Source organism: Cavia porcellus, unplaced genomic scaffold (assembly GCF_034190915.1).
Source record: "Cavia porcellus strain 051 isolate PalLab524CR breed Dunkin Hartley unplaced genomic scaffold, mCavPor4.1 scaffold_17, whole genome shotgun sequence".
In the NCBI taxonomy this organism is placed as follows: Eukaryota; Metazoa; Chordata; class Mammalia; order Rodentia; family Caviidae; genus Cavia; species Cavia porcellus.
In genome coordinates this window covers 70,383,275-70,402,536 of record NW_026947500.1, presented here as the reverse complement: position 1 = coordinate 70,402,536, position 19,262 = coordinate 70,383,275, and the positions used below count along the sequence as shown (strand labels likewise).

Sequence of the window (19,262 nt, the reverse complement as noted above, 5' to 3'; positions counted from 1 at the left end):
CCAGGCCCCCACCTGGAGCGCTCCCGGGTGCTGCCAGGGCGCCTGGAGGAAGCCGCCTGTGTGTCCCTGCGTTTGCTCCTGTGTGACCTGGGCAAGTCCTTGTTCTTCTCCGGACCTCAGGGGGGCAGGGGGATGCCAGTGCCGGGGTCCCAAGTGGTAGACAGTGGAGGGGACAAGCCGGGGGCCATGGGATCACCTTGCCACCACTACTGTGTGATTTTGGGCAAAGGACCTGGGCCCTGTAGGTATCAGTTTCCCCATGTCAAGAATGGCCCTCGATGTCCACGTGTGGCCTGGGGTGGGAGGAGGGGCAGGCCCGAGACACGGGCGGTGCGACCTTACCTGGGCACTCCTGGGGGGATGCCGGGGGGCACCCGTGCCGGCCGGGATGGGATCTGTGGTGGGGCTGAGAAGGGGTCGCTGTTGGCAAACACCTGGGGCCCAGGCCGGGACGGGATGGGGGGCGCCGAGAAGGAGGCCGCAGCTCCCACGGGCACAGGAATCAGGGGAGGTCCCGGTGTGGGGCCCCGCACTGCGGGCGGCCGGCCTGGCGGGTGGGCGCTGGACACAGGTCGACGCTGTGGAGTGGGGCTGCGGGGGGCAGGGGAGTGGTGAGTGGGGGGTCCCCACCTCCCAGCCCCTGCCAGCTGAGGGCGCCCCGGCTCACCCCTGCAGGGCACCCTGGGGCTGCAGCAGGGCCACCACCCCAAGAGCCCCGGGCCAGCCCTCTGCCACCACCTCCCACTGTTAGGAGCCCAGGCCGACGCCTCCGTCACTGTGCCTGACCCGTGGGGGCCCCCGTCCCCCACCCTGCGCTGTAGGAAGGTCACCCCGTAGCCAGTGCCCGCTCTGGCTGTCCCTCGGGCGCCCCCACACCTGTGGCTGGCCGCGGTCTGCAGCCACGTGTCATCGACGGGCGGGGGCACGGGCGTGGACACGGTGCTGGTGCTGATGTCGCCGATGATGGTCAGCGCCTCCTTGAGCGCGTGGTACATGCGCAGCATGTCGTCCCGCCGCTGCGCCTGGTCGGCTGACTCCTCCATGAGGCTGCTCTGGTCGGCGGAGGAGTACAGGTAGGCCAGCAGCTCGTGGTGGATGAAGGCCTTGGTCTGGGGACACGGGCGCAGGTCAGCTCCTGAGCCCCCGGCCACCCCAAACACTGCCGCCCTTCGCGCAGGGTGCAGGCTCCGGCCCTGCCGTGCTCCAGGGCACCCCAGGCAGCCGTGCAGCACGCTCAGTCCTGCTGGCCCCCGTCCTCCGCCTGGCTCTCCTCAGTGAGGCTCCTTTCTGCCCGCCCTGCTGCTGGGCCCGGAGACTGGTGGAATTCACGCTGCTCTGCCAGAGCTCTGTCCTCAGCCCTTTTTACATTCATTTATTTAGTGCTGGGGATCAAACTCATGGCCTCGTGCTTGCCAGGCAGGTGCTTACGCCACCAGACGCTAAACCCCCAGCCCTGTATGTTTGTTTCGAGGCAGGGTCTGGCTTAGTCACTAAGCTGACTACGCTGTGTTGACATCTGCCATCCTCGGGGCCGGGATATAGCTCAGTGTCTGCAAAGAGCCTGATTGGCAAGTGCAAGGTTGTGAGTTCAATTTCCAGTACTGAAAGAAGACGACGACGACGAAGAAGAAAAGACTGATCAGTTTACACCTGATGTGGACCAAATATCTCACTGTCTAACAAAAGTCAAGACTGCCATCCTCCTGCCTCAGCTTCCCAGAGTGCTGGAATGACCATGTCCAGCCCTGCTGGAGTTTTCCAAGGCAGGAATAAAAACTGATGGCGAAGGCTGGGTGTGGTGCTGAACACCAGAAATCCCAGCACCTGGGAGGCTGAGGCGGGAGGATCCCTGCAAGTTAGAGCCCAGTCTGGGCTACAGAGTGAGCTCAAGGCCAGCCTGAGCTGCATAGCGGGACCCTGTCTCAGAAAACTAAACCAGCCAGGGACTTGGCTAAGCAGCGTGCACGCTCACCTGGCAAGCACGAGGTCGTGAGTTCGATCCCTGGTACCAAAAAAACCAAAAAACTAAACTAAACCACCACCAGCAGAAGCCCCGGGAGTCCACCTGCAGTGTGGACCCCAGCTCTGGCCTGGGGCTGCCCGGGCGGCAGCGCACACTCACATTGTTGATCATGAGGTGCATGATGGTCTTTGGCATGAGGTCGCGGATGGACTTGTTAATGATGGCCACGTAGGAGTCCACCAGGTTGCGGATGGTCTCCACCTGCCGCTCCAGCTGCGGGTCCATGGAGAAGGTGTCCTGCCCCACATCCTCGTTCTCCGCCTGTCACAGAGAGCGGAAGCCATGAGGGGTGACCCAGCCCTTGGGAACCCTTCTGCTCTGTACGCTCCAGGGGCTTCAGGCTGCCTGGCATTGGACCTGCCTTCGACTAAGGGGCAGCGGGCTCCTCACCTGGTCCTTCTCGGGGTACACGCCAGCACGCAGGAACGAGGCCTTCCAGCTGTCCACGTCCTCCTGGGAGTCACAGGCCAGCTCGATCTGCCGCAGGTCCTTGTAGACGTTCCTGGGGTGGGAGTGAGGGCCCAATCACAGGCCTGGCTCACCGCCAGGGCTCTGGCCGCACAACCAGGGACTCAAGACCAACCTAGGCCCAGGACACCAGCCACCCGCCATCATGCCGAGCACTTGCTGAGAGGTGGCATCTACTGCCCATTAAATAGCAGTGCAAGCTAGGCACGGTGGCACATGTCCATGGTCCCAGGATTTGGGAGGCTGAGGCAGGGGGATTGCCACAAGTTTGAGGCCAGCTTGAACTACATCGTGAGACCCTGTGACAAAACACAAACAGGGCAGCACTGGGCAGGGTGTGGCATCGCAGTACCCAGGGCCTCTGTCTCCCTCAGCTGGCGGACTGCTGAGCCGGGAAAAGCCTGTCCCCACATCAGGCTCCTCAAGGACCCAGACACTAATCTCACGCGCCCTGCTCTGGAGGGGGGCTCCCAGCGAGGGGTCTGCAGGAAGCCAGAGTGGCAATAACCACGTGAACTTCCTGCCACAGCAAGAATGTCCCCTGCCTGCACGGTCTGATGGGGCCGCCACAGGAGGCTTTGGCAAAATCTTGTGTTTTCCAGCACTGGGGACTGAACCCAGCGCTTTCAGGGCGTTTACATGAATTAGACCCCTAGCCCTACTCATCTCCTTAAATTTGAGACAAGGTCTTTCTACGTAATCCAAGCTGGGCTCACACTTGCAACCTCCTGCCTCAGCCTGTCAGAGCGCTGGGATGACAGGCATGCGCCATCACAGCATTTTGATTATTTGATCCCGGTACCAAAAGACTGAAAAACCCTAGGCGGCACTTTGATTAATTTACATGAAATAGCTACAGGTGACCAGTGGCTACGTCACTGTGATCAGAGATCTAGATGGTGGCCTGACTCCTGGGGACAGACAAAGACAGGCTTGGGAAGTGTCAGGCTCACTCGGGTCACAGGGTAGCACTGAGATGCCGTGCCCCAAGGCTAGAAGCAAGATCGGAGGATTCCAGTGTTGTGGGACAGTGTTTGATAGCCAGAGTTCATGGCACACGCCTTGGTGACTGTCCTGTCCCTGGTGGGGCCGAGCTAGTGGAGCTTCCCTCAGAGCCTCCAAGTGAGATGTGGGCTCCTTTTGGTTGCCTGGAATGTCACCACGATGGCTGGCATTTAGGCAGCTCTCTTAGACCAAGAGGCAGAAGCCACGTGTTGGGAAAGGCTGAGGAATAAGAGAGGGGGCTGGGGAAGCTGCCTTGCTGGGGAGTCTGGATTCCATTTATGCAAAACAACGCAACATTTACTTGTTTTCTGACCTTTTCTGAGCTTCTTGACCCCACTTCTAAGAAATACATGGGTAATACCTGGAAGCCCAGGGCCCAGGGGGGTGGGACGGCCAGCCACCAGTGGCAGGAGGAGGCATCGCAGGGGTCCCAAGCCTAGAAATGCTAAGCAGGTTTTGGGTCCACTTCCCTTCCCTGCTTGTGCTGTGGATCAAGCCAGGGGTCCTGACCTGGCTCGCCCAGCACTGGGCCACGCTGAGACCCCCACCCACAGCCCTGTAGGGTCCCCACCTCCAGCTCACTCCTGTGACTGAGCCTGCATGACGGCCCCCTGGCCTTGGCCCCACCCTGGGCCCGGCCACCCTTTCCACCTAGGGCAGCCCCTGCCTGCTGCCCCGGGGCCTTGGGCCCTACTCAGGCCAGCCTGTTCCCCCTCCCGCAGCACCGGAGGGCATGGTGAGCACCTGAGCCAGGGCCTCCAGGGGAAGCCTGCAGGCTCCCCCTCACTCAGACGTCTGCCCCCTCCGGACACCCCCAGCATTCGACTGCTTCCCTCCTGCAGCCCCAGGGAGCAGGCACTCGGTGAAAGCGACTTAGGCCTCAAACGAGGCCACAGATCCACACCCCACCCCGCTGGAACCGTAGCTGGGGGAGAGGGCCCTCACCTTTGCTCCGTGTTGAAGATGGCGAAGACGTGCTTGTTGGACATGAAGCCCTTCTCGACGTCGCGGATCTTGAGGTTGTCCAGTGGCAGCATGTACTTCTTCTCTTTCTCCTGAGGGCCGAAGAGACAGGGTCACCTCGGCTATCCGAGGTAGTGGCATGCTGTGCCCGGAGGCAGGTGTCACAGGAGGACTCTGCCCACTCAGGACACTTCTGATTTGGGTGGTGTTGCACTATTCACCCTTCCACACTTGCTGCTTCGACTACCTCCTTATCTAAGTCAGGATGGAGTGCGGAAGGGGACCTCTGGACCCCACACATAAGGGACCTAGCTCCACCTGTCCCCTGGGCTCCTGGACAGGCACAATGTCCATTTTATCCCCTGTGGAGATGGCACAATGTGTACTGGGATTACTGAACTCTGCTGACCACTGGTAGGTGACTGCTCCTACCCCGCTCCCTCAGAGAGACTGAGGCATAGAGAGACAGTGGGCAGGGACCTGGGCCCACGTGACACAGAATGGGGTGGCACTCCAGGTCCTGGCACACCCATCAACATTGGCTAAGTGATGGGTGACACCAAGGGCTGGGTCCCTTCCCGGGCAGCGCAGCTGGTCCTCTGTGTGGTGCACACAAAAGCTCTTCTTCTGTCTCTTGTTTCTAGAGATTTGTGTGTGCGTACGTACATGTTTTTGAAACAGGGTTTCACTATGCAGTTCAGGCTGGCTTTGAAGTCACTCTAGCCCAGGCTGGCCTATGAACTCATAGAGATCCTCCTGTCTCAGCCTCCTGAGTGCTGGGATGACAGGCGTGCCCAGCTTCAAGCTCTTATATTTTGTGAGCCAGAGTCTTGCTGAATCACCCAGCTGGGCTCTAATGTTCGCTCCTCCTGCCTAAGCCTCCCCAGCTGCAGGACTCAAGGCCTGTCTTACCAGGCCTGGTACATTGCATTTTTGAGGGGAGTATAGTCGGATTTTACAGTGCTGGGGACAAAACCAGGGCCTTATGCATGTCCAGCAGGCCCTCCGCCACTGAGCCACACCCCAGCCTGTGAGCCAGTTTTCAATACTCGGAATCCAGACAGCAGAGCTGGAGTGTCCAGCCCCCATGCCGGGGCGACCTGCAGCAGCTGCCTCTGATTTCCCCTTCAGTCTACTAAGGACAATGCAGCTCAGAGACGGCAGCAGCCTGCCCAGGGACACACAGCGTGACCTGACATACCATAGAACCCCACCACCAGGTTCTGCCTGCAGGCTCCAGCCTTTCTTAGCACCGAAGTCTCTAAAGCCTCCTCCTCATGTGCCTGTCCCTGTGCCCTGAGGGCCCCAGAACAAAGCCCGCCCCGCGCCACCTGAGATAGGAGCAGCAGTGTGGTGGAGAGGAATGGGTGAGACGCCAGTACGCATGTGCCATCCCTCCCAGCACTCTGCGAGGCTGAGGCAGGAGGGTTGCTAAGTTCCAGCCCTGTCTGGATAATACAGAAACTTTAAAAAAATAAAACTAAAAATGCAGAAGCGGGCAGCACAAAAGCACCTGCGTGTCTGGCAAAGTGGCGGAGCACTAAGCTCGGTGCCCCCGCACAGCGAGGTCCCGGGGTCACACTGCCAGGCCCTGCACAGCACGGACACAGGGCAGGAAAGCCTGTCACTGCGGGGCTGGCAGGCGGGCTGGCAGGCAGGGGAGCCGCCCAGAAGTCCCCGAAGGCCCTCTGCGGTCCCCACCCTCGCGTGTCAGGAGGCAGGAAGCTGCGCGGCCGGCGGCAGGGCCCAGGCAGAGTCCTGGGCCGGGGGCTGCGCGCAGCACATCTGGAAGTGTTTACAGTGCGCGTCTTCCCGCAGCCGCCGGCACACGCGCACGCACACACATGCACACACGCTCGCACGTCCACAGCCGGCCGTGCACGCGCCCCTCCCCGGCGGATTTCCGCGCGGCTCCCTCCAGATGCGGCCCGGCCATGCCACGTCGGAGGCTGCGGCTCCGGGAGGCGCAGGGCCGGGGGCCCGAGGCAGGGACACCGGACACCGGACACCGGCCCCGCCGGCCCAGTGTTCAGACTACCTGTTCAGGCGCCTCTGCATGTGTACAGTAGTCTGCACATTGGTTAGGCTGGGCTCGGGCGTGCAGCGTCGGCTGGGCCCCCGCCGGCTCCCCGAGTGCCGCCGCCCCGAGGAGGCAGGCGCCGAGGTAAGTGGCCTTGGGTTTGCACCGGTCGTCCCCAGGGGAGAAGATGAACCCGGGTGGCAGCCGGCACCGGGCAAAGGCAGGCGGGATCCCTGGGCTGTGTCGGCAGAGGGTCGCCTGCCCCACCCCCCGCCTTCGGTGTCCCCTTATTTCTGAAATAAAAGGCCTCTCACAGTAGCTTCTCTAGGAAGGTGGCTGCCACTCACGTGGCGCCAAGTGGCCCCAGGGGTTGGGGACCCACCCTGGACGTCGCGCCTGCTTTGTGTGTGACTCACGGGCCCCTGGCACCCGCCTGGTTCTCATTACTGCCTCCTTCCAAGCTGCCCCTGCCGGGCCTGGGGCCCATAGCGGGGTGCATGACTCCCAGAGGCAGCCACGAGCCGACCCCCTGCTGCCTGAGCCCCTGCAGCCAGTCTGCGGCGCCCCATGCCACGTTAGGCACACTGGTCCACAGGACCCCAGATCCGCCTGTCCTCCAGCTTTGGGGACACAGCAGCTCACCCCAGCTCCCGGGCAGAACCGTGTCTGGCCATCTCGGGGCTTCTGCCCTCCAGGCCCTGCGCAAGACATCTGGGGTAGCTCAGACTGCAAGGCTGGGAAGGGGACACAGGGGACCAAGGGCCATCCCAAGCCCTCGCCCCAGCCGCACCTCCCTGGCCTCCTCCACTGTGGCCCAGGGGGCTCGAGGTGGCACCTGGAAATGCTTGTGGCAGCTCTGCTGACCCCACCGCCTTGGCCCAGAGCAGGTCCCAGCAGAGTCCCTGAGGCCTGTGTGGCCCCGAGTGCTCCAGGGCACAGAGGAGGAGTGTGATAACTGCGTTTCACCCGACCCCTGGCCTTGACCTGACCGCATCTGTCGGGCTGGGAACATCCCAGACAGACGGGGCCCTCCAGCCAGTACGCAGGGCCGCAGTGTCCCTGCCTGGCAAATGAGGTGGACCGCAGTGCCAACCCAAGGGGGCCTGAGGGTCTGCTGAGGAGTGGGGACAGTGGCGTCTCCTAGCTGGCCTCCCCAACACTGGACTGTACACAGCCCCCGCTCCCTGCGGCCAGTGGGGGCCGGGACCACAGCCAGCGCCCCTCTCTACCCCTGCCGGGAGAGCAGGGGCACCCCACATCCCGGGCCCCGGGAGGCCGCGCTGGAGTGCCGGCTCTCAGGCCCCCGCTCTCCTTCTTCCTCTTTGCAGTCCCAAAGCCACATCCCAGCCCCATTTTTAAAAATGTAATTCTTTTGGTATCAAGAATCGAACTCGCAGCAGGTGCTGTGCCAGAGCTACATCCCTGGCCCTTTTTTTAAAAAACACTGAGACAGGGTCTTGGTAAGTGCAGGTCTCAGGAAGGCTGGGCAAGCCTAGAACCTGTGGCCTCCTGCCTCAGCCTCCTGAGGGCTGGGATGACAGCACTGTTTTGTACCAGGACTCAAACTCATGACCTCATTCTTGCCACGCAGGCGCTGTGCCACTGAGCCCTAGTCCACTTTCTTAAAACAGTGCTGGATTTGTTAGCTGGGTGCTTGGTGCCCACACTCAGTGGCTGTCCGGGGGTCACCAAAGGGGCCGGCATTCGACCGGTCTGTCCTTTCTTTCCCTTCCGGGGGCTGCTAGAGGCTGAGGTGGGGACAGGAGGGCACCACGCTGGACTTTGAGGGTGAGCTGTGAAGCAGTTACTGGACCCCTACGGCTGACTGTGCTGGATGCAGACCTGAAACTCCAGCACTTAGGAGGAGGCTGAGGCAGGCTGATCGCTGTGAGTCAGAGGCCAGCCTGGGCCAGACAGCGGTCACCCTCAGGCTGAATGAATGAACCCTCTGCAGGGACCCCTGCTGCACTGTCCCACAGGCCTCCCCGTCTCCTCCTTTCGATGACATGGAGGTAAGACTCCCTCACACACTGCGGCAGGCACGGTCCCATTTCACTTCAGAGAGGGAGCCCGAGTCCAGAGAGGCTAAGCGCCTGGCCAGCCACAGCCTGGAACCGCACCCAGGGCCTGGCCGGGCGCCCGTCCCCGCCCCTCCAGCCTGCATCGGCCCCCTGCCCTATTTCCTTCCTCCTCCGGTGCTGCCATGGGTCACTCCGAGGGCCGGGCCCAGCAGCCCTGACTGCGGGGTCCCCGTGCCGGGCCCACCCGCTCCTGCCCAGCCACTCACCTCTTCATCCTTGTACCAGGACAGTGACTCGGCCGTGAGCACGAACCAGTATTCCTTGGAGCCGCCTTTCATAAGACTGATGTTGTTGATGGTCAGCCAGCCTCTGCGGATGACCTGGGGGGAGGGCACGGCTCAGCAGGGGACAGGACCCTGCCACCGCCAAGGCCACCCCCAGCACAGCAGCCAGGCCAGCACCCTCTCCCAGTAGCTTCAGCAGACACCTCCAGCCCCAAGCGCTCCCAGCTGGAGACTGGCTGGGCTGCCTGGCAGGCGGCAGACAGACAGAAAGCGCCTCCCTGGCCTGGGGCACAGGGAAGGAGTGCGGGGCCAGGCACCTCGGGACAGGACGTCCGCAGAACTGGCCTTGTTTATATGAACAAGGGTCCCAGAGAAGCGCTGGGCCCGCGTGCCATGGCCGCCGTCCCTGGAGGGAGGGGCCGTCCACAGCCCGGGACAGTGCTCTTGCCTTCCTTTGGGCCACACCAGCAAAGGCTCCCCGTGAACGGCCCTTGCCTTCACCAGGGCTGTGAGCGCTGGGGACAGGAGTCACCTTCCTGGGGACACTGGGGGTGGCAGGCACCAGGGGCAAGGATCGTGCCCCAAGCTGGCTGGTGACTCTTCTCCAAATGACACCCAGGGGTCTGGGCAGGGAGACCCTGTGGCAAGGCTTGTGTGGATATGGCTGTCACCTGAGTGGGGGGCTGAAGCCAGGCCTGCACAGAGGCTCACCTGACAGCTACATGCAGGCAGTTGTGGGGGAACACATTCTCAGAGTCCCATGGTCCCTGGGATTCAGAGGCATGAGTGGCCCCTCACACCACCTTGGGACTGGGGACCCCCAGGCTGAGGGCAGTATTTGGAGGCGCACACTAGCCAAGTGAGGGAGGTGAGCTATGTGGGGCCTCGGGTGGCTGGGACAGGCTGGGCTCCGTCACCCAGAGGCCCTAGGGAGGAGAAATCCTAGAGGGGCCTCTAGGTGTCAGGCTGGCCTAGGTGACTTGCTGGTGGACAGCTCTCAGGAGGGACTTCCTGACCTGCCCCAGGACTGTCGGCTCTCAAGGCCAGCAGCCTGCGGGCCCTGCCCTCCCATCCCTTCTGGGCTCCCAGACACACAGAGCCACAAAGACAGAGGCTGCCACCAAAGGCCAGGGACTGTGCCAAAGACTGGGGACACTATAAGGTGCCACGTGGAACCTTCACTCAGGCCAAGTCCTGGGATGACAGTCAAGTCAGGAATCCTGCAGCTGTTTGGAGTGGATAGGGCCAGCTGGCTTCTGACTACCGATGGCAGCCCGGCAAGGTTGTGGGGACAGGGCGACCCACTCAGCCTGGTTTTTCCAGGACGCACTGGTGTTAGCAGTCAAGGCCCAGTGTTGTGGGCATGGCCTTCACCCCAGGCAAACTGGGATGGCTGGTGACACTGATGGCACTCTTGGTTTCACACTGAGGTGAGATGGACCTGCTAGAGGCCCAGGAGGGAACCCCTACCTCTGGCCCCAAAAGCCCCAGGCCATGTGGGTCTCAGTGGCCACACTCCGCCCCCATGTCCATCATGGTCTTAGTCCCGGTGCAGCCCAGGGTGAGCGCTTCATGGATCTGGGTGCAATCCCTGAATGTTACCAGGGAGGACAAATAGGGCCCAGGGGGTCGCTGCTCCATCGCATGCGAGGCCTTGATGTCGTGGTCCTTGACCACCCCCTACTGGCCTGGGCCAACTGCCTCTGATGTGGCTAGGGCTAAGGACGCTGCCTGGAGCTATCAGGAGCAGTACCTGTGGGTCTCAGAGCCACCTCTACGGCTGGTCAGTGGGGACAACGGCTCCCTAAGGGCAAGCCAGTTAGTGCCAAGAGGTATCCCCCTGGGGGTGGGCTCAGGAGGACGAGGAGGTGGGGCAGGGGACAGCGAGGGCCCCCAGGCCGGGCACAGTGGAGGCAGCAGGCACACGTGAGAGGGGGCTGCCTGGGGCAGTGCGGGCAGCACTCAGAAGCTGTGGCTGGGTCTGCAGGGTGGCCGGGCCAGCCTCCTCCCTGGGTGAGGGTCCGAGGCCACACTCAGGGCATTGGGGGCTAGGTGACAAAACCTCTGGGGTGGGGGAGGGAGCAGGCGCCAGGCCTGGCTGTGTGGGAGAGGACACTAGTCAAGGTCATGGGCACTTTGCGGGGAGGAGGATGGGGTGAAAGAGGGACCCACAGGTTGAGGGCTGACTGTTCCTCCTGCCTCCCCCGCCGCCAGCTCGGGCTCTGCACTTTGGCTCTATCTGCATCGGCCAGGACTCAGCGGCATCCAAGCTAGCACAAAAGGGCCTCAGCTGAAGAAAGATCTTTGCAGAGGGCAGCAGGGGCACCAGCCCAGGACCCAGCAGCTGGCAGTGAGAGAATACCCGGGGGCCTGCAGGCCTAAAATGAGCACAGCTTGCAGCTGGAGTGGCCTCTCCTCCCTCTGGACAGAGCTAGGCCTCGCAACCCCTGCTGCTCCACTCCAACCCGCTGAGGGCTCCCTGCAAAGGGACCAAGCAGTAGCTATACCAGGGATGGCAAATACAGTTCAGCTTCAGGTGTACTAGCTTGGGACCAGTGTGGCGAGAATTTTGGGAGTGGCAAGAAAGGGTGCTAGGATCAATTAGTGATGTCTGTCCCAGGCAAAGGAAGAGCCGAACTGCAGAGTCTGTCATCCACTGTCACAGTAGCCATGGAAACAGTAAGACTGTAGCAGCATCCAGGGGAAAGGTCCCCGATTGGTTACTCATGCCTGGCATGGATACAGGGAAGGACATGAGGGAAGGGTGGCATGCCTGTTAAGGAAGAGTGCCAGGATTGATGAGCTATGCCTGCCATGGGCATGCAGAGGAGAGATGGCACAAAAAGCAGTGTGCTGATTGATTAGTCATGTCTGCCCTAGGCATAGAAGGTGGAAACCTGCTCCTCATCGAGGGATTTCTGCCCTGGGGAAGCAGCAACAGCAAACATCAGTTCCTGCGGGACTTGAACACCCAAAGGCAGGGAAGAGATGGGGGGCAGGTGTGGTATTTGCCATCCCTGATCTACGGAACGCCAGATACTCTGTCTGGAATTAGCTGGAGGAGTTGAGCGTCTAATAAAGGCAGCAACTAGGTTAGTGTTTCTGTGAGGACAGTGGACACCCAGGAGGACGTCAAGTCCGGTGACAGCCACAGTATGGGGGGCTCCAGGTTAACTCGGGTTTTAGTTATTGTTGTTATTTTTGGCGGGGAGGGAAGTTAAGAGGCAGGCAGGGTCTCCACTACTATGAGATTCACTAACGTTCATTACTGCAGTGAGCAGGTACTTACCAAGATCTCCCCCTTTGAGAATGCAAAGTTAGGATTGTGGGCAAATCAAGGAAGAGCGAGCAGAGGAGCAGAGACAGAAGGACACGAGGGGACGGAGAGAAAGCAGGAGAAAGCACAGTCACGGCAGAAGGAATGAGCAGGGGAAAAAACAGCAAAAGAAAAAAAATTACATGCTATTAATTATATTCATGGTGTTAATTATTTAATTCATTATCATCTTCCAAAATGAAAAAGCAATAATATATGTATTACCTCTGCAAGCACAAAACAAAACAAATAAACAAAAAAACCAAATCATGCATGGTTACTTTCTCTTTTCAATCAGGTTCTAGAATCGTGCAAGATAAACAGCAGAGCCCCCACCCCCACCCACCCGGTGCGGCCTGACATAGAGAGTGGGGAAAAGGTGGCCGGAACTTCTTACAAAGCTGACCTTATTTCATAAGGCCTCCATCCAGGGCGTGATATCAAGTTTCAGGGTGTGGGGATCAAACCATCCCTGACTTTCCTGAGCTGCTGGTGGTAACACATCTTGTGGCTCCCACCTACAGGTCCCCTACCCTTGGGGCAGGAGCTGGCAAACCCCATGTGTTTGTAGACACTTGAGATAACTGCTATGTGGCCCCTGCCTCAAGAGCCCAAACCCGACCTTGAGCTTTGATGTTAACAGGGCTTTCTGGGGTGTGACATTTACCTCCAGGCCCTACCAAAGCTTCTTCAGCACTCAGACCCTTGAGGTCACCCTGCTGTGCCCTCCCGCCCCGGGACGCTGTGGTGGGAGCTACCTGGTTGGGGATGGCTCTCTTCTTGTTCAGCTGCGTGTTCCTCTGCTGGGCACTGCAACCAAAGCACAGAGAGGGTGCATGCGGATGGGATGCAGGGCGGGGGCGGGGCAAGAGGCCCTGGTGGCACAGGTGGGGGTTTGTTCCCTGAGGGCCCACTGACCAGCCATGGGCACAATATGCCCTTGTGCATGAAGGGCAGCCTGAGAGAGTGTGGGCGCACAGAGCAAGAAGAGGTATCCCTTTAAACTGAAGCTTCTGGCCAGGGATACAGCTCAGCAGCAAAGCGCCTGCCTGAGTTCTGAGTTTGAGTCCTGGCTTCTAGGCCCTGATCTCTGCCACCTCGAAGTGCCCGCTCCCTCCATAATGCAGCGTGTCCTAGAGCATCCAAGAGGGCCCATGAAGGGTCAGGAGGTGGCCACAGGGGGACTCATGCCAGAGTGGTGGGGGGTCAGATACTTGAAGCTTCTTCCTGCTCTCCCTCCCCAGCCGGGACCCCAATAGCAGGTCGCAATGAGCGCTATGCACAAGGCCATCCAGCCCTGGACACCAGACCCTGGACAGCTACTGGCTATTAAAATGCATGTCAGCTCATCTTCCCTTCCTAACCTGGCGTGGAGGACACTCAAGGCCAACGGAGCACGTTTCCACACGGCTGCTATCTGCCTGCCGCGGTCATGCAGGTGCAGGGGCTGGCCACCGTGCCTGAGAGGGCTCCTCCTCCAGCCCTGAGCGACTCTGGTACACTTCCTACCCCAGCAATCACATGGAAGCCTGCAAACAGCTTCCACACCTGTCACTTACCTATTTTTTCTTTTTTTATTGCTTTGGTTAGAAATTTCAGAAAACCAGCAGACTGCTGCTGGGGGCTTTGCCTTGAAGTTCAGATTGGCTGCTGGATGAAGAAGAGTGTGTGTGTGTGTGTGTGTGTGCGTGTGTGTATGTGTGTGACAGGCTTCTGCCTAGATGGGTAAAGGTTGGCAAATTCAGAATGGAAGTAGAAACTCCTGTGTTCACAGCACTCTGGGAGGCGGAGATCATAAGCTTGAGTTTAGCTGGGGTACATCAGAGAGACGCTGCCTCATAATATATATGTATTTCATGCATTTTTTAAAGGCCTAAGGATGTAACTCAGTATAAAGGCTCTGGCTTCAATCCCCACTATTGGAGAAAAAACCCAACCTCTCCCAAAAAACGGGGCTCAATTTTATGCAGTATTTTCTCTAATATTCCCAGAGACGATTCTAGGCTTCTGCTGTGGTCCCGTTCACAGGGCGTAGAGGGCACAGTGAAGCCCCGAACTTGAAGCACAGGGAGCATTTGGATGAACGGTGTCTGAAGGATGTGGCTGCGACCTGCAAAGCCAGCACTCATCCAGTGACAGTGAGGGCCATGCGCACCTGCCCCCCTGCCTGTCGGTGGCTGTGCTGGGGGACTCCTGGCAGGGTGTGGCTGGCACCCGCACCTGCCCTCCACGCCTTCCTCCCACCTCCCAGCCCTGCGAGAGGGGCAGCGGCTGTCTCCGCACTGTCCTGTCCAGAGGCCCAGCTGCGGCCCCGGCTCTGCTCAGTGGGCCCCCGGGGCGCCCCCTCCCTGGGCCCGGGCCTCCCGGCCAAGGCGACCCCATTCACACAGCAGGGCAAAGGCACACGGCAGGCAATACCCACCCGGTGAGCAGCTGCTCAGTATAGTAACAGCTGGGGAGAGTGGGAGGCCCCGGAATCCGGAGGAAAGAGTGGAGTGGTCAAAGGAAAAACAGGAGAGATTGTGAGAGGAACTGCGGATGAAGTGTGAGAGGCAGAGACGTCACGGTGAGGAAAACAGCGGCAGGACCGGAGGGCGCCAGCAGCGTCTGCCCAGGCGCACCAGGCGCCGGGAAGGCCCGCCAGGGGCAGCCGCGCGGCCAGGGCCCGGGAGGGAGGAGCACGGGCTCGTGCCCCGCGTCCGTGCATGCGTTCATTCGCTCCGTTCACGTAGCACGTGCGCAGCGCGGAACTGCTGTTCCATCACCCTGCTCACTGTCTGGATAACATTCAACCCAGAGCACTGTGGTCCCACGGCCCTCCTCAAGGACGCCAGGGCCACCCCCTAGATCCCACGGGACGCTGCCCAGCCCCACGGGGCTCTGAGCACACTGCGCCCCGACTGGCTGTTGCAGGCCGGGTTTGCCCGTGAAGGTGGGGCCCGGGCGGGGCACTACGGCTGCTCCAGCTCTGCGCATGCCCACAAGACAGCAGCTGCATTACTGCGCATGCCCAGAAGACTGAGGTCCCCTACCATGCATGCCCAGAAGGAGGCTTGCAACTTCCACAAGAGGGTACAGGAAAGCCGGCTGTGCCGGGCATGGATTCCAGGAGCCGCGCGAGAGAGGACACCAGAAAGGTCCCAGTGATGCTCAGGCTTGCTGAGAGCCCCAGGAATGCTGGCGCCAGAGGCGACACCCAAGACCAGTACCACTCGTATCTACATTCCTCCTAAACCAGAGCCGGACCGCAGCTGGGTGCCCTGGAAGCCAGACAGCCCTGGGGGCCTGTCCCTAGAGACACCCAGAGACTGGGACAAGCTGCACCCCGGTGCATGGAAGGCTCTGAGAAGTCTTGCAGGAGAGGGAGAGGGAGAGAGAGGGACAGGTGCGCAGCCGGTGCTACCGCGGGGCGGGGGGCACCATCTGGTATTGTCAGATGGCCTTGTCCTTCACCCAGAGGCCCCTGGCTCCGTCCTGTCCTCTGATGGAACCCGTGCTCCACTGGCTCACTGGCTTCCTTAGCCTACGGCTAAGGGTGCGAACTGCTGCCGCCCCCCCCCCCCGCGTCCCTCGCGGGTACATACTTGGCAAATCCAATAAAGTCTTCATGGTTTGTGTTGATGTATGACTGCTCGATGTCGATCAGAAGAAGAATCTGGGGAAAGAGGGGTCGCTATGAGGCCAGAGCCTAAAGGCACAGTGAGGGGCGGCAGACGGCACGCTTCCCGCAGTCGCCAGCAGGGGGCGCAAAGCCATCAGAACTCTCACAGCAGTGACCCGAGTCTCCGTCAGCCTCCAGGGATTTTCCTGACCTTGGGCCTCCTGTTCCCAAGCTGTGGGGTCAGACAGATTCCTGTGTCTCTGCTGCACAGAGTAATCCGCTGTCTCAAGATCCTCCACTTAAAAGCACCTACAAAGCCTGTTTCCTGCCACATAAACTGACACCTTTCCGGGTTCTGCAAATTGCAATGTGGGTATCTTTCGGGGTACGTGATTCAGCCCACCATGGCTTTTTACGGTTTTTCCCCTTTTCTTGTTCTTTTTTATAGTGCTGAGATGGAAACCAGGTTCTTGCACATGCTAGGCAAGTTCTGTGTCACTGGAGGACACCACAGCCAGGTTACACCATCTGGATGCAAAAACTCTGGACAATGCCTGGCACACTATTAGTGCTGCCTTGAAACTGAAGAATGTGCACTGGCGCTCTCTCTCTCTCTCTCTCTCTCTCTCTCTCTCTCTCTCGCTCACACACACACACACACACACGCTGTATGTGTGGACATGTGCATGCATATATTACACTATTAAAATGCACACACACATAGAACAAATTTTAAAAAGGGCAAAAGAGGAACAATAGTTGGGTTGGGGATGTTGGCACACGACTGTCATCCCAGCACTCAGGAGGCTGAGGTAGGAGGACTGCTGGGAGTTCAAGGCCAACCAGCCTGCACTAGGCACTGAGTCCGTCTCAAAAAGAGAGAGAGAGAAAGAATGACAATAATTGATTCTAAACAGAGAATACTCAAGTGGCCAGACACAGCAATGCACACCCCTAAATCCAGCCCTGGAGAGGCAAGATCTCTGTGAGTTCTAGGCCAGGCTGGGCTACGCAGTGAATTCCTCGTGAGGGCCAGCTTGAGGACCCTGTCTCAGAACAAAGAAAAGCTCACAAAGAAAACTCACAGGTGTTCTATTATGTTTGTGACATTTCTCACGTTAAAATGATTTGCAAATAAAATGTTAAAAACAACCTGCAGAAGAGTCCGGGGATACAGCTTAGTGGCATAAGTGCCTGCCTGGCAAGCGCAGGGTAGTGAGTTCGATTCCTGGTACCCAAAATAAATAAATACAAAATGTGCTGAGATTTAGGGGGAAAAAAAATCAGCACAAAGCACCAGGGCAATTTAGACACATGAGAATATGCCGACACAACTCACGCTGTGTTGGGCACAGCGTAGTGCTCAATGTCCAAGCCCTGCCGGGCGAGGCGGGCTGGTGGGAACCACAGCTGAGGCAGCTCTTTGGCCCGGTGCCCGTTAGGAACAGGCTGGGCTTCAGGGCAGCGGCTCTGGTGCCAACTGGGCCCCCGCTGGCCCTGGACCAGTTGCCTGCTCTTGGTGTGGCCTTTTGCACTGAGGGCTGAAATGGGGCCAAGCAGGAGACTTTCAGGCAGACTGGAAAGAGCGCCGGATCAATCCTGGCAGCCAGGCAGCAGGGCTGTGTGCCTGTAGGCAACGCTAGAGCTCTACCACCAAGCTGCACCCCACAACGAAACGTGATGGGTATGGCCGTCCCAATACTGTATGCATCTGTCAAAATTCACAGGATGGAGCCGGGCGTGGTGGTGCACACCTGAAATCCCAGCTCTCTGGGAGGCTGAGGCAGGAGGGTCTCAAATTGAAACCTTGACTCAAATTCAAAAATAAAAAGGGCTGGGGGTGAAGCCCAGCAAGAATGGGGGGGCACTCATGTAACCGCAGTGCTGGGAGACTGAGCTACACGGGGAGTTCAAGCCAGCCTGAACTACAGGATGAGAACCTGTCTGAATAAAAGAAAACAAAACTCACAAGAGCGAAGGTGCCCGTACCTGGTCCTTGGTCCTCCCCTCTCGCTCTCGTATGTATGTGGTGACGATGCGCTCTGTCTCCTCTCGCAGCCGGGGGTAGGAGCAGAGCTGGGGGCAAGCAGAGTGGCCGTGTGGGGGGAGGCCGGAATGGAATGGAAGAGGTGGGGGGGCACACATGAGGGACCCCCAGACCCCGCTCTGCTCCTGTGTCACAGCCACTCGGCTGGGAGACAAGAACACGGCAGTGGATGGAGGAGTGGAAGGGGAAGGTGCCCACACACGCATGCCCAGGATGGTCTGCAAGCAGCGGTCAGAAGGAGGAACACGCCAGAGACACTGGGTGACAGACGCTGCGCCTGAGGGTCCCGCGGCCCCCTTCACCCTGAGCTGGGTAAGGCAGGACTAGCAAGGCCCACACGCACCAAGCGTGGAGTGTGCAGCCCCTCCTCCAGGGAGCCGGGGCAGCGCCTGAACCACCGGCCCTGGAGGGGAGCCCTTGCTGGAAACCACTCCCGGTGGTGGCATCTTTGGCTGACAGCACCCCCCATCTGTAGTGGTGACTGAGCATAGGGGAGTCCCAGTCATCTGTGGTCTGAGTCCAGTCCACGGCTGGAGAACACAGGGTGGACGGTTACACTGCTTAGTGACCACTGGGAGCAGCAGAGGCGGCGTGACAGGGCACAGCTGTGATTCCCAGCATTCTGGGAGGCTGAGGCAGGAGTATCACAAGCGTGAGCCCAGCCTGGCTGACTTAGTAACTAAGGAATATCTTCTCTCCAAAGATTAAAAATGGCTGGGGATACAGCTCAGTGCAAAAGCCATGGGTTCAATCCCCAGGCTCAATAAATAAATAAATAGAAAAATAAGGGACCTATGAAGTTTTATGCATGCAAATGCCCTGGGCAGTGTCAAAGACCTCCTGTCCCCACTGAGACCCAAAATTGCCCAGGTAGGGACACATGGGTGACGCAAGCTCTCTTTGCCAGTGTAGAGCTGAGGTGTTGACCGGAGGGGGCGCCCCGCCCCCCCAGACAGAGACTTCAGAGGCTTGGGTTCAGACTCACAGATGGAGGGGAGCAGATGGCGGAGGGGGGGACAATGCAGAGATGATGGTCTCAAACCTGTTACCTTCTCGGCACACTTTTTAATGACTGTGGCCAGCTCTGAGACCACGAGGTCAACACACTTCAGGCTTGGCTCTTTGAGCTTTACAATCTGTTTTTTCACAATGGCTTCAAAGGCCATGTCCGGGGTGAAGAGCCCCGTCCTGGGTCATGTGGAGGGTGGGACGAGGCAGAGAGACACCCAGGGACAGTGCAGGCCACACACCCGGGACAGAAGACACAGAGAGAAGAAAGGAGAATCAGCTGGTTAGTTCATGCACGGAGCAGCCGGAGCCCACATCTGCCCCGAAGCTGCTTCGGGCTGGAGGCCGGGGGAGGGGGAGGCCGGGGCGGCAGGGCAGCGTCTAGGGGCCGCTGGAGATATGCCCCGGGGACACCGTCTGCCTCTGGACAGCTAAGGTCTCAAACGGTCACAACTGTGACCATGGGCTTCAGGGTGACAGCTGGCAAGCCACCTGGGTGGAGCGGC

At 59.6% G+C, this 19,262-nt stretch overlaps 1 protein-coding gene across 15 annotated transcripts in view; it reads right to left on the bottom strand.

The window, feature by feature from the left end:
- Dnm2 (dynamin 2) overlaps positions 1-19,262 on the bottom strand; it is a 65,063-nt gene that overhangs the window by 1,299 nt on the left and 44,502 nt on the right. For 4 of the 15 annotated variants that reach the window (XM_013150033.3, XM_063228687.1, XM_004999461.4 and 1 more), the window contains 11 exons: positions 17,691-17,777; positions 15,685-15,755; positions 14,523-14,552; positions 12,859-12,910; positions 12,074-12,085; positions 8,767-8,880; positions 4,442-4,551; positions 2,414-2,525; positions 2,123-2,284; positions 877-1,109; positions 343-591 (listed from right to left, as the gene is read on the bottom strand). In XM_013150033.3, coding sequence (XP_013005487.1) covers positions 343-591; positions 877-1,109; positions 2,123-2,284; positions 2,414-2,525; positions 4,442-4,551; positions 8,767-8,880; positions 12,074-12,085; positions 12,859-12,910; positions 14,523-14,552; positions 15,685-15,755; positions 17,691-17,777 — 1,232 coding nt within the window. Of the gene's footprint in view, positions 1-342; positions 592-876; positions 1,110-2,122; positions 2,285-2,413; positions 2,526-4,441; positions 4,552-8,766; positions 8,881-12,073; positions 12,086-12,858; positions 12,911-14,522; positions 14,553-15,684; positions 15,756-17,690; positions 17,778-18,797; positions 18,937-19,262 lie in introns of all 15 variants that reach the window. The other 11 variants (XM_004999467.4, XM_063228689.1, XM_003461233.5 and 8 more) reach the window with 6 other exon arrangements.